We start from the raw sequence: 13,157 nt of genomic DNA, 5'->3' as shown, positions 1-13,157 counted from the left end.
GAGCGTTGAAAATGTTAACATATTCATTTCACGTCCTTTGAGTGCTTGTCATCCCTCAAATTGTAATTCCTTTTGTCTTTGAAGATAATAGGCCATAAATTGTCCTTGTTTGTGAGCCAACTCCCTGAAAGCTCAGTGTTTATGAGTTTTACCACGAGGTGTCTAATGGCCGAGCACTGCTGCTATGTGTCTCTGAACGTCCTGTAAAGGTGAACGCTGTGTCATCCCGTCCATTCAGCACACTGAAGATAAATAACACCTCAGTTAATTAATATGCACTCTCAAATTCTTTACCTCAGATTTCCCCTTTCTTGCAATCATGTTATAACGCTGCAAACTCTGTCTCTACATCTTAAAGTATTTGTTCTATAAATGCAAATCTGGATTATAATAGGAATAAGAAATATGACCAGGGAGTCACAGGAAATGATTTCATATGTACCTTCAATATCTTTAGTTCAAGGTTTCAGTTTTCTGCTTTTAAAATGAATGCATAATAATTACCTGAGAAGTATAAGATGAACACTTTCTGCCCTTTATTGCTCTGGGCTCTGACACCGGCTGCAGATTAAAAACCTGGACAGATATAGGGAAAGGGAAAAGACAATATTCAGGTATTGTTAGCATATCATTCAAGGAGGATGAATTTAGCACTTGGGGAGTAGAATCATCTCCATATTAATGGCCAGCTTGCAGAGGGAATAGATGTAGGGAAGGGTTTTTTTTGCATCGCAAGGAGCAGAGGGACATCAGGAGGCCTCTGCAGTGTGAAGGTGAAAGGTTTCAGGGATCAGAAAGTGCACCAATGACAATGTTTGAGTGTTTGAGAATTTGTGTGTTTGGTTTTAAGTTAAAAATGACTGTCAGACTGCGGCTGTTCTGGGCAAAGTGACAGTAAATTTATGCAGACTGGCTGGCATGGACGGACTGGATGATAGGTTATGTGTGGGGTTTTTTACTGTTTTTTGTTTCACAACCAGAGAGTTGAGGCTGCCACAGCCAGACATGAACTGTGGTAATGAGGGGGCAGAGGCTCTGGAGATGATGAGGACCCCATGTCAGTCAGTAGGAGGGGAATTCCCCCTAACCAGGAATCTTTCTACATTCTTCCTCACATATTTGCTTTTACTGTAACTACCATTTTAGAATATGGAAAGCCTCCATCAAGGACAAAACAGATTAATAGCAGCTGTGATTGCACTCCTGGAACATTTCAATGGCAGATGACCCGTCATAGTTAATTCAGTCTGTGCTGTGTCAGTCACCCTGTCCATCCGCCATCTTAACCCCCCCTCCTCTTTAAAAGCACAACAAGGCTGTGATTGCTCCAGAGACCAGCACAGTGTGCTGACAGCCCCCCTTTGCTGCTTGAATAATACAGTCCAGCCCTGCGAGGTGAGACAAGGTGCCAAAGTCCAATTCACTTACGGGACTCGACAGCACAGAAGCCTGTGGTTTACGGAAAAGGGGCATGAATTAATAATCACCTAATTGACTCTTAAGGTTCCTTTTCTCCACTCACGCTTTGCTTCTTTTTGTGCTTTCAAACAAAAGACCACCCTATCTATGTATCTGTCAGAGGAGGTTTGGCTTGGATGAGGGGGGGTCTGTGTGTAATGACCAGGCAGAGGAGGTCAGGGTGGCAGCAGACGGACTGACATTAAGGTCACAGGATGAAGGGGGGCATGAAGTGGTCTCCATGAAAAGCTACAAGATGTGTAAATCTAATCAGTCATAGGAGTTTGTCAGGGTTGTCCCAAGAAGGTAAAATTGCTAAATATGTGCAGCTTGTTAGAATAAAAAAAAAAACTAGGGTTTGATTAGTCTTGATGAAACAAACACATCAGAAAATTGTTTTGACATTTGTAAAATTGCGAGTAATTTGACCCAATTTTAATATTGTTGTTGTCCTTTTCTTTATTTAGAGATTATTAAGGGGATAACCCTTATTTAAAATAATATCTAGTCAGTTACTAAAGAAATTAAAAGAAACACTGAGCTGCTGTAAAATCAGAAAAAGACTGAAGGTAGTTAAAACATTAAGTTGGTGCTAGAATCCGACATGCAGGTGAAAAAAAATCAAGATCATGAAATTATAAAACATATGAAAATGATAAAAGATTATAGAACGATAAACTTCAAGCTTAAAATGGATTAAAGATGGGCTAAATACATAAAAAGTTGAACTTATGTGAAACAGTAACAGGTCAGTAATCATCAGATGAGTTTTTAAGACAAAAATGGGATGAAAACATTAAGTGCTGCATGTTTGCATGACATTAGAAGTGCAGTATTACTTAAAAACCCTAAAAAGTCTACTTGCACTCAAACAGGACCTCTAAACCAATGGTTCTCAACTGGTGGGCTGAGACCCAAAAGTGGGTTGCCAAACCTTTTTGAGTGGTCTTTGAAACATGCTTGTTTTGCCCTGCCTCTTTGATTTGTCATGTTTTGAACTGTCTGAGCTCCAGACTTTACTATTTTTATGCTTTTTTATGCTTTTCATGCCTCTATTGATAGATAAGGACAGTGAATCAGATACCAGGATGAGAGAGTGGGGGGAGAGACATGTGAGAAAGGGGGCACAGGCTGGACTTGAACCCAGGCGGCCTGCATACATGGGGCACGACCTAACCACTTGGTCAGTGGTTCTCACTCAGGACTCGTCAACACCCCCTTGAGAGAAATTGCTGCACGAATTTCTTACAATTTTTCCTGGCATAAATTCGTGACCCACTGGAATGAGCTGCATGACCCAGTTTTGGGTCTGGACCCACCAGTTGAGAACTACTGCACTAGGCCATCTAAGTGCCCCTAAATGAAACTTTAATTTCAAGAGTAGCTCAGTGAGGGTGGATTGATAATGTAAAAAAGAAATTCTCCTGCGGCATTCCTGTGCACTCTTTGTTGCTTCCATCAGTTGAACCACTATCACTGACTTCAAAAATTGTATATATCATCTATTTTGATATCTATAGTATATGTCTGATCCTTCTCTGCTAAAATTGTCCCCCTTAATAGTCCTGTACCTTGTTCTACTAGGACCCAATGTTTCGGTCATTGGTTCTGATTGTGCGCCTGTATCTCACATGTGCTCGGACAGCAGTGTCCAATCTCTCACACTAAAACCGTACCTAATGATGAAAAAACCTCCCAAACTGTTAACTCTATTTCATTTCAAGCTTTTTAATGTTTCGGTCACTTTTTCATCATTTTTGACAAGAGAAAACAGGATACAGTTCTTTAAGGTTAGTCATGGTGTAGAGTTCTCAAGAGAAGGCGATTGATCAGATTTATGGAGTCCTAATTGGCCGTGACGAGAGAGAAGACTGCGTGTGAGTGAGTCTCCCTGGACCTCCATCTGCCCCCCCCCCCACACACTCCTCTCTCAGCGTGTCTCCCTTGCAGATAAACATTAAAACACCATGCAGTAGACAGCTGCTTCGGTTCCCTGTGCAGCAGCTCTCCAATGACGCACCGTAAACTGCCACTTGTTTCACCTCTCTGGTGCTCAGTGAGTAATTGTGAAAGTGGAATATACTTCTAATCAATTATGTTTATCCTCTTAATCGAGAGGCTGAGAGGATACTTGTGTCTGCTTAATCTATGCCTACTCTTAATACTGTACGTGTGCACTTACTAGTTGTTGCACATTTCATGCACTATAAGCTCTAATGGATGCAAAAGAAGGGACTCTTTTACAAGTAATACTTGGATTAAACTCTAAATAACAATGAAACTTAACTCCGTGCAGAAATGCAGTCTACCTAAGATTTTGTTATTGTTGTTCCTTTATATGACCAAAAAGGGAGCTGTTGCTTAAAATGCTGCAACTACATATAAATAGTTTTACCCTATTATGGTGGATTGATGCTGATTCTTTACGATTGATTTGATTCAACCTTAATGCCTGAAGATCTGCAACCTCCTTCTAACCCGTTACTTACAGTTTCAACAGTAGGCAAGCAAACTTGTGTTGTAGATTCAAGAAACATAAAATGTCACAAAGGTTGTCCGACAAAGATTTCACCAAAGTTAACAGAAGATTCAGGATAAATAAGTTTGAAGTTAAAGTTCAGTTTGTAGATTTTTCCATGCAGTGGGGGCAGAAAACTTTTTTCTTTTGCATCGTACTTGAGCAACTAGTTTTCCTCTTCAAACTTAAAGCTATGAGGCCTTTGGTAAGAAGTCAAAAGTTGCTAATGGAGGCTATGCTTTCCATCAGTTGTGCTATACAACACGGCAAAGCTGACCATCTACTTTTCTTATACAGTAGTTGCTTTTTGTTCGTTTTTGTTTCCGTTACTGTATAATGACACTCACTTCAAACCTATAGCCTTTTGTGTGAAAACTGAAATAAGAAAAACAACTTGCTAATAGTGTTACTGAGCAGCTACAGAGATCACCGTCCTTGTTTTCCTCCAGAGATGAGCTCAGGGGAAGTCTGAGTGGAATCAAAGGGAGCTGAGGTGGAGGAGGAGGAAGTGGCGAGGACAGGACCATGACTGAGAGGTTAATGTCAGCGAATGGGAGGTTCCTTTTGTTTAACATTCTCTTTGTTTATTGGCGGATGTGTTTAATAGGATTGACTGTGACTGGACCCTAATAGGGCCTCCCCGGCTGATCCCGGTGTCTCTGGGAGATCTTGCAGGCTGCTCCGTCCAAAGCCAGGTCCCCCACTGGGTAATCAGCTCAACTGCCCTCGTCCTGATTGGAGCTGACATTTTAATGTCTGGAGCAGGAGCATGGTCAGCCCTGCTTAACCTGACCCCGCCAACAGCCCCCACCCACCCACCACCACAGATGCCCTCTGTTCTCAATTTGCCCTTCTAGGACTGTACAAATCAGGCCAAATTTAACTCTTTATGGGTTGGTTAGGGATCGGCAAGACACCTCTTTAAGTTTCAAAGTGAACTCTTTCCACTGGTGACAGCGTGGTGCTACTGCAGCTCCCCCATGCTGGCTTCATGTGGGTTTAACTTCTCTGTGAGCCAGTGCTTAACCGAGTGCTCAGCTGTGATGCCTCCCTGTGTGCCACCTCTGGTTTCTCGTTTGCTCTGTAAAGTGGAGTAGTTTTAGAGTGGTTTGCAGGGTATCTTGTTTGCTAGGGATCTTGTGTGAGGCCTTGCTCTGCAGAAAAAATACTTTGTTAGTGTTATTTTCTTTTAAATGATTAGCTGATAAGTGATTGAATTTTTGAGCTTTTGAAAGTCAAAGTGCAGTTGACTGTTGTGAAAACATTTTTAAAGACTGGCAGCTAATTAAAAAAAGACTACAGCTTTGTTTCCAGGGGCTGAAACATGGCTGTGTCCTGCTGAAATATTTTGGAATGACTAACCTTTGGTCTGATGTCCTCTCTGAGCCCAATGGCATGTTTTCATGTCTGAACAAAAAATCAAATCTTCTTGTTGTGTGCAGCCTAGCTTTGACGATATATCAAGATGTGCCCAAAGGTTTAACAAGAGGCTTTCCAACCCTGCTGTTTCCTTTTTCTCTTTGTCACAGACCACTTGAACAGAACACAGTGCAGCAAGCTTAGCTGGTAGGAGAAATAGCTGCTGATCATTTCACTTGCATTGAAAACATAGAGTGGAGGAAGTTTTTAAGACAGGCAATAATAAGGGCACTTGACTATGAGATCTGTTTTCTTTATCTCTGGCAAATTTCTTATTTTTTGAAATTATTTAATTATTAGGCAAAGTTCAGGCTACTGTTAGGGATAATCAAAATATGAACATTGCTATCTTGATCTGCTCTTCCTTGAGGATCCTTTCTTTAACAACAAGGGTAAAATGTAGTAAGATACTCTTTGTATACCTTCTCTTGGGTAAAGAAAGTTATGTAGTTAGTTGCATCCTGTGTCAGGTCAATATTTTATCAGCTGTTTCTGCTGTTGTATAATAACCTTACAAGTCAACGCAAGAAAGACAGCCATAAGAGCATACAGTAGCGTGGAAGATGTGTTTTTTGGAGCAGACATGAGTCGTATTAAAGCACCATCTCTGCCCAGTTTCCATTAAATGAAGCAGTATCACATTAAAGAAAGCCCTTTATCCACACTGTTATTGATTGACCTGCTCCCAGGCTGCCAAGTCCTCGCCTTGTTTTGACATGTCTGCTCTTCCTCTCTTTATCCCTCTGTTTTGTGTATCTTCAGCGGTGACCGGCCACCAAGAACGGCACCAGTCGGATTCCCCGATCCCCTCCAAGAGGCCCTCCTCACGGTCCGAGACCTCAGAGAGCCCGCTTTCCTCAAAGCGTCCCAGGACGGCTGAGAAGAGCGCTGCAGAGCAGGTGAGAGTTAGAAAAGCAGACTGTTTTGATACTATTGATGTCTTCAGATGTTCATAAAATACCCTCTCTTTGAATTAGGGGAGTCTTGCTGAAGGTTATCTCTTATCCTCACTTACCAGGCCCTCATTATAAGATTCAAACTCACATCAATTAAAATATGAAATGTAAAATATACTACTAATAAATTTAGTTAGTTATCTCAGTGACCTTTAAATATGCCGGCTCCTTTTTCCAATCTACTCAAAAGTATTTTAACATTTCTGCTTCAGTTGCACTGCTAATTGTATATAAGGTGGAAAATCAATATTGTATTTGACAGATGAGAGCACTTTGAAGTGAGTGCCAAGACTCAGTGGTGCTCAGTATTACACAGTGGTCTGTGATCAGAGGGATCTGTCTGCTTCAGGGAGAAGGGGCCCAAATATCTCCCCTGATCTGCAGCCCCTCTTCAAGCAGGCCCAACGTGCTCACTGCACCTAATTCACCCCATTAACCCTTTAACCCCCCTTTGTCTCTTTCTCTGTGTCTGTAGATGTACCAGTGCCCCTACTGCAAGTTCACCAACACGGACCTGAACCGTCTCAGAATGCACGTGATGACGCAGCACTCTGTCCAGCCTATGTTACGCTGCCCACTATGTCAGGACATGCTCAACAACAAGATCCACCTGCAGTTCCACCTCACACACCTCCACAGTGTGGCTCCAGACTGTGTTGATAAGCTAATTGCCACAGTAAGTCCCCCTGTAGCCTGACTGGATGCTGGTTGGTTGAGGGGTTTTTATCCTAACATTATTTTTAATTTTTTTTACACTTTTCAGTACAGGATGCTTTTCAACCCTTTCCCTTATCAGTTTGCTTTCCTTGTGTTCTGCTAGTTGTTTTAGCTTGGCATTACAAGTAGAAATAGCTTATTCTGGTCATCCAGCACCATAAGAAAAAGAATGTAAGTACTTTAGGTGATCAGTTATTCATTAAAGCAGTTGAGAAAAGCAAAGCTCATGACAAAATATAGCTGTTTTCAATTTGTCTCAAATTGGCCCGACTCTACTTGGTTTTGGTATCACACTTTCTTTCCACTGACAGTTTATACTTGGATAGTTCCTCCTACTTGACTACATTGCATTTCTATGCAATACTGCCGTGATGTCCAACACAACAACAACGGAGAACACTGGCAAAAAGTGAAACTGGTTTCTCAGTATGTGGCATTAGTCTTCAGCAAGGAGATGAGTTTGATTTCAGAGACAAAATACTGTTGAAAGGTACAGAAGAGTTTGGGAAGTCATACAGCAATACGGAGCTACATACAACAGTGGTTTGATTGTTATGTCAGACGTCCCAACAATGACGTTCCTAGAGATGATACTCTGACCACTCAGTGACTGGCTTATGTCAAGTTTTATTATATGCTAAGCTAGCTTGGAACCACAGTTGAAGTGATACCAAAAAAAAAAAAAAACAGAAAACAGGTATGATTCCTAATGGAAAATCATGAAAAAGGAGTAGAGTTGAGATTAGTTCAGTCAGTATGACATAGTTGAAAGGCACCCAGTGGCTTAGTGGTGTCTGGAGAAGTGGTTAGACTCTTAATATATCCCCCACATTTTTAAGCGGCCCATCCAGCCAAGGATGACCACCCGGTGTTATAAACAAAGACAAATAAGAGCATTCTACATATTTAGTTCACCTAAAATGGGCCTTTAGAATTGCAAAGTGTAGCTTAACTTCTGACGCTTTGTGAAGTACAAATCATCATGAAATTAACACACACACAGGAGCAGATTTTACCGTCACCACTGACTATAGGCAACAGACAACCTCATAATTATGCATTTTTCAAGGTTCCTGCAGACTTTGAAAAGCCTTACATTTGATTCTCAAAAGTGTGTAGGAACCCTGATTTTGATCGAAGTGTTTCATATTCCTCAGCAGCTGGGGGGTAATACACACTAGTGTACTCAGATTACTTTTTGTTGCCTTTGCCATCCTAGAAGAGGGGATTTAGAAGCAGGTATACTCAATGCAGACTGGAAAATGAGTGGGTCTACTCTGTGTACTTGTGTAAGCATGTAGACACCATAAATGCCTTGAGATAAGCTCCTCTTACCACTCCATTGCATATTGTGCATGTCATCATCTACCCAGTCATTTATACTTTTTCTTAATGGCAGCAAAATCACAGCAAGTTAAGCCTATGCTATGAAAGCCCCCATCATATTAATGCTTATACATATCATAATCGCTCATATTGCAGGCAGGGGGTCAGGTCAAGGACAAGTGTAGGGTTCAGCAGTATGAGACACTAACTACTAATCAAACCCTCACCCTGCAGTGACTGCTCAGCTGAAGGAGAAAGAACAGTTCCCTTCTTTTCCCTCCAGACAGCTAAAATTCAGCCTGTTGTCTAAAACAAAGACCATTTATTGTAAAATAGCTGTAGGCAAATTCACTTGCCCACTGTTAATGATTTGTCCTATATTTCTGATTTGCACATTTCCCTTCTTTTTGTTTGGCTTAATGTATATTTTAGTATTATTATAATTTTTTCAGGAAGAGCAGGTCTCCTAATTCCAGTTCAGATTCTACCATTTTGAACACTGCCTTGTCTGAGTTCACCAAATTAACTGCTCATATGTATCAAAACTAACTGATCAGTTTCCTTGCAATAGAAGATTCAAGTCCAAGCAACAAAATGTTATTATTCACTAGAATCCAGGTGAAAATTAAGTCTTATTTAGAAAAAAAATGCTTTTATATGAGGATTGTCTAAAAAACCCCCAGCTTTATTCTTAAAATTTAAGTCAATGCTCAGGTGCACTCTTAAAGGAAATAAGATGCCAAATGTGTACACTGTTTTACGTTGAGTTATGCTCCATTACCCTTATTTACTGAAACTGGCACATTTATTTCAGCTGAAATGCACTGACACACCCTCATCCACCTAGAGAGAATACTCTCTTTGCCACCTTTAATGCTCATCAAGGGGAAATAAAATTTTATTTGCTCTGTTTTCTTATAAATCACAGAGCAAATCTTTGTTCTGCTCTATTCTGTGAAACCAAATAGCTTGCCGGACAATCACCAGATAAAACATTGCTCTTTCTGCTGCAAAACCATCTTCATCCCCCATCTAGAAAGTAAATGGCAAGCACATTAGTATGGTAGGCAGCAATATTTATTCCTTTTATAGAGGTAGTAATGTACTGAACCACTACAAGAGGACGGTGATAGAACAGAGGTAATATAACACACATTGAAGCTAGTACCTTTTTATAACTGCTGAATGCAGACTGAGCAGCACTTTATCCTTTTCACATGTCTGAGGAGAAGAGCCTAATTAATTCTGAAATAGGTGACTTTTATTTCTTGCCAAGCATGCATAATGATGCATTCACTCTTACACCCTTCATCCACCCATCATCTCTTCTGTCTGTCCTCCTTCTTTTTCGTTCTAGCTCATGTCTTTCATGCCTTTCTGTCTCTTGTACAGAACATATATGCAGTACAGTATGTATAAACTTGATATAAAGACACTCCTCTGGTCCTCCTTCTCTCACTGTGTCTCATTTTCTCTCCCTGTACGATAGGGGTAATGAAAATAATTGTGCTTCATTAATTCTGAGTCCGGCTGGATGATAGCCATTTTGAACTATGTTTGCCAATTAGGCCGTCCAAATTAAAAGTGACCTTGGGATACTCTGCTCTTTCCACTTATCAACTAATGAAGCAGTTGTCGAGAAACATTTCACTTTGTAATGTAAATTATTGCTTTTTTGTGTTTTGTTTTCCACTTCTCATTTTTTAAGGGATAGCAAGGTAACAATAAAAAAGGAGGACATAGATGGTTCTTTTCTGCTTAATTATTGGGCACACTAACCTCGTAGGGTTGTAATTTGTAAAGGAAGCGTCAATATTCAAGCTAACCTTTAAGCTTCTGCTACTTCAGAATGGCTCTACTCCATTTGGATGTGCCCTAAAGGCTATATGACAAGCCACAGTACATTTAGCAGCATCTTCACTGTACTTATTAGAGAAGTTGTCAGAGAGCATATGGAATGAATGAACCAAAGCATCAAGCACTCAGAATTGTCACTGCATTATCCTATGTGTTGATTCTAATTCCTTCAGACATAACCAGTTTATTTGCTGATTTATTTTTTTTATTAGACTTTTTTTTAATAATGACGTTGTCTGACATTGTAAATGGACAATATACTGCTGAGGTAATTTACATTAGGTGAAATATGGATCTGATTTCTTTAAGATGAATTTTACTGATATTATTTACAGTTTAGACCACCAGAACAGACAATATAAAGAGAAAGACATAGGGAGGAGCTATATGATGACATACGAGATATGGCTATCAAGAAATGAGACTAATGCTGTAATACAGTTATTTTGAATATATACATTTTTCAATGCCTGTCTCCTTCAATATACTCCCCTTCTGAATCAACACACCACTGCATTCGGGTCTTCCACTGATCGAAGCAGTGCTGTAGGTCTTCTTCAAACAGCTGTCAAAGAACTTCTGCCATTCTTTTCTTAAGTTCTGACTCAGACTGAGAGCGTGTTCATTTGAGCACAAATTTGATCTTAGGAAAAAGTAACATTTTGCTAGATTAGGTGAATAGGGAAAGTGATCAAGCACTGTGATTTGTTTTTCGGCCAGAAACTGCTTTACCAAGAGCACAATGTGAGCTGGCACATTGTCTTGATGAAGAGTGAAACCATTTTTCCACAGTTGTGGTCTCTTTCTTCTGACTTTTTCTCCCAGAATTTCTAGAACCTGTTTGTATTAGTGTTCACTGTTGACCCCTCTGAAACCCACTCCTCCAAACTGATACCCTTAATGTCAAAGACAACAATCAACATGGCCTTGAATTTGGACTTGCGTTGTGTTTTTTTTTTATCTTTGGTGAGAATGGTGTTTTCCAATGCATTGACTGTAGATCCAAGTTTTATCGTATATAATCACTCTTTCTAAAAATGTGGGATATCCTTCAATTTATACCAAAATGTCTCCACAAATTTGGACACATTTTTCCTTGATCAGACCATTTTTGCTATCATGAGTTGTAGATCAATTTGTTCAATTTATTGAATGTCAGAGGTTTTTTATGTGCATGGGTGCCCAGAATGTTCATCGTCTTGGACATCCATGGACATGACATTCAGTGTTCCCCATATACCTCAGTTAATGTAGGAGAGATTCAGCTGTCGCTTTGTTCAATTTCACCAAAATATTCAAGTTAATGTGTTGCTCAGCTTTTAAGATAGTTTTCTGATGCCTTAGCAACAATGTGCACCTCAATCAGCAGCTAGCAGTGAACTAAAGACGTAATTTATTGGAAACTTACAGCACTTGTGTGTGAATACACAACCTTTAATATATGACGCTTGGTGTGACTGTGAACCACATGGTTTTATCCTCATAATCACAGTCTCATTATGTAATAGCCATACCAATACCAAAGGTCTTAATTCCCAACCAGGCCAGGAAGTAGATTCAACTGTTTGCTAACCACATTTTGTCTCCTAGTTGTCTTACTTATCAAAGATGACTTTATTTCATATTACTTAAAAGGAAACTTTTTACATCGTCATGTTAAAGTCAAAAGCCGAAGAGGGTCTCAAATCTGAGTTTCAGAAGGAAAAAACAAAAAGAAAAAAGGATTGTGTCAGTTGGTTGGTGAAAATTAAAATGCAGCATGTATAGTGAATCTGATTACTCTGTTTGAGAAGTTAATTGAAGGAAGGTGAAAAAAGACAGGACCTCGTCTTTCAACCTCACCCAATTTCATCCCATGATTATTGTTAAATAGTGAAGTGTTAATGAGTCATTCTGATGATTTATCAGGTTTTGTGGGTGAAAAAAGGCTATCAGAGGGAGATACAGAGAAAGTTTAGGGAGACGGCAGGAATAAACAGAGTTGGCTGTCATTTACTCATAATTGGCTCCAACTTTTTTAGAGTGGAAAGAAACTGTGATCCTCTCTGTACTTTTTCAATCAATACTTATTTGTCCTCGATATATTTCAATTATAAAATAAAGGGAGAATGTTTAAAATGCAAACCCTCTTAGTTGAAATGTTTACTTTTGATTTTACTTTCATATTATAGAGCATATTCTTATTTTGCTATATGGCCAAGATTGAGTCATTTTTAATTTAAGTTGAACTCACAGCTGTGTGCCTACTGTTTTGAATTCTTTCATTAGACTCTTTCATCAGATCCCATAATAAAGCTTTTAGCTGGCTGTGATGCAATCTGACTCAATGTCCATGAACTTAATCAATCATATACCAAAGCAAGAAAGCTTACTTTCTGTGACTCACAATGAAAGCAGTGTGGTAATGAGTAATCTACTTTGTAATCTACTTTTTTGCTGATAATTGAAAGTAAAATGAAAAATGGCAGTATCTCCAAGTACAACTATTCACCCTTAAATTCTTTTGTGTTTTATTTTTCCAGGTAACAGCAAGTGAAGCACTGCCAGCGAGCATGTTCATACCTGTACCGAGTCCAGACAGAGAGTCTCAGAGCACCCCTCATGCTACAGCCAACTCCACTTCTGAAGATACAAAGAAACAAGCTGGTTAGTATACAACTCAGTGTTATTTTAGAGCAGACATCTTTTTCCCACCAAATCTTGCCATTTTTAAAAACATATTTATCATATTGTTCTGTTATGATCACATGTAATCATGTTTATGCACAATAAATGAAGTGTGAAAAATGTTATCACCTGCAAAAGAAGTGTGTTGGTAATAGTTTCATCATATCTCTCAGAGGCAGTGTAAAGGCACACAATGAAGCTTTGCATGCTAACAAGACTCAGCAAGAAGCTTTGAATGA

The 13,157-nt window shown here is 39.6% G+C and overlaps 1 protein-coding gene across 4 annotated transcripts in view; it reads left to right on the top strand.

Annotated features, from left to right (window-relative positions):
* Positions 1 to 13,157, top strand: part of zfhx3 (zinc finger homeobox 3) — a 460,260-nt gene that overhangs the window by 433,711 nt on the left and 13,392 nt on the right. For all 4 annotated transcript variants that reach the window (XM_041786249.1, XM_041786267.1, XM_041786242.1 and 1 more), the window contains 3 exons: positions 6,158 to 6,294; positions 6,827 to 7,027; positions 12,774 to 12,897. In XM_041786249.1, coding sequence (XP_041642183.1) covers positions 6,158 to 6,294; positions 6,827 to 7,027; positions 12,774 to 12,897 — 462 coding nt within the window. The remainder of the gene's footprint in view (positions 1 to 6,157; positions 6,295 to 6,826; positions 7,028 to 12,773; positions 12,898 to 13,157) is intronic.

This window comes from Cheilinus undulatus, linkage group 1, assembly GCF_018320785.1.
Source record: "Cheilinus undulatus linkage group 1, ASM1832078v1, whole genome shotgun sequence".
Taxonomy (NCBI): Eukaryota; Metazoa; Chordata; class Actinopteri; order Labriformes; family Labridae; genus Cheilinus; species Cheilinus undulatus.
Note: the sequence above shows the minus strand (reverse complement) of the source record. Positions and strands in the feature narration are given on the sequence as shown.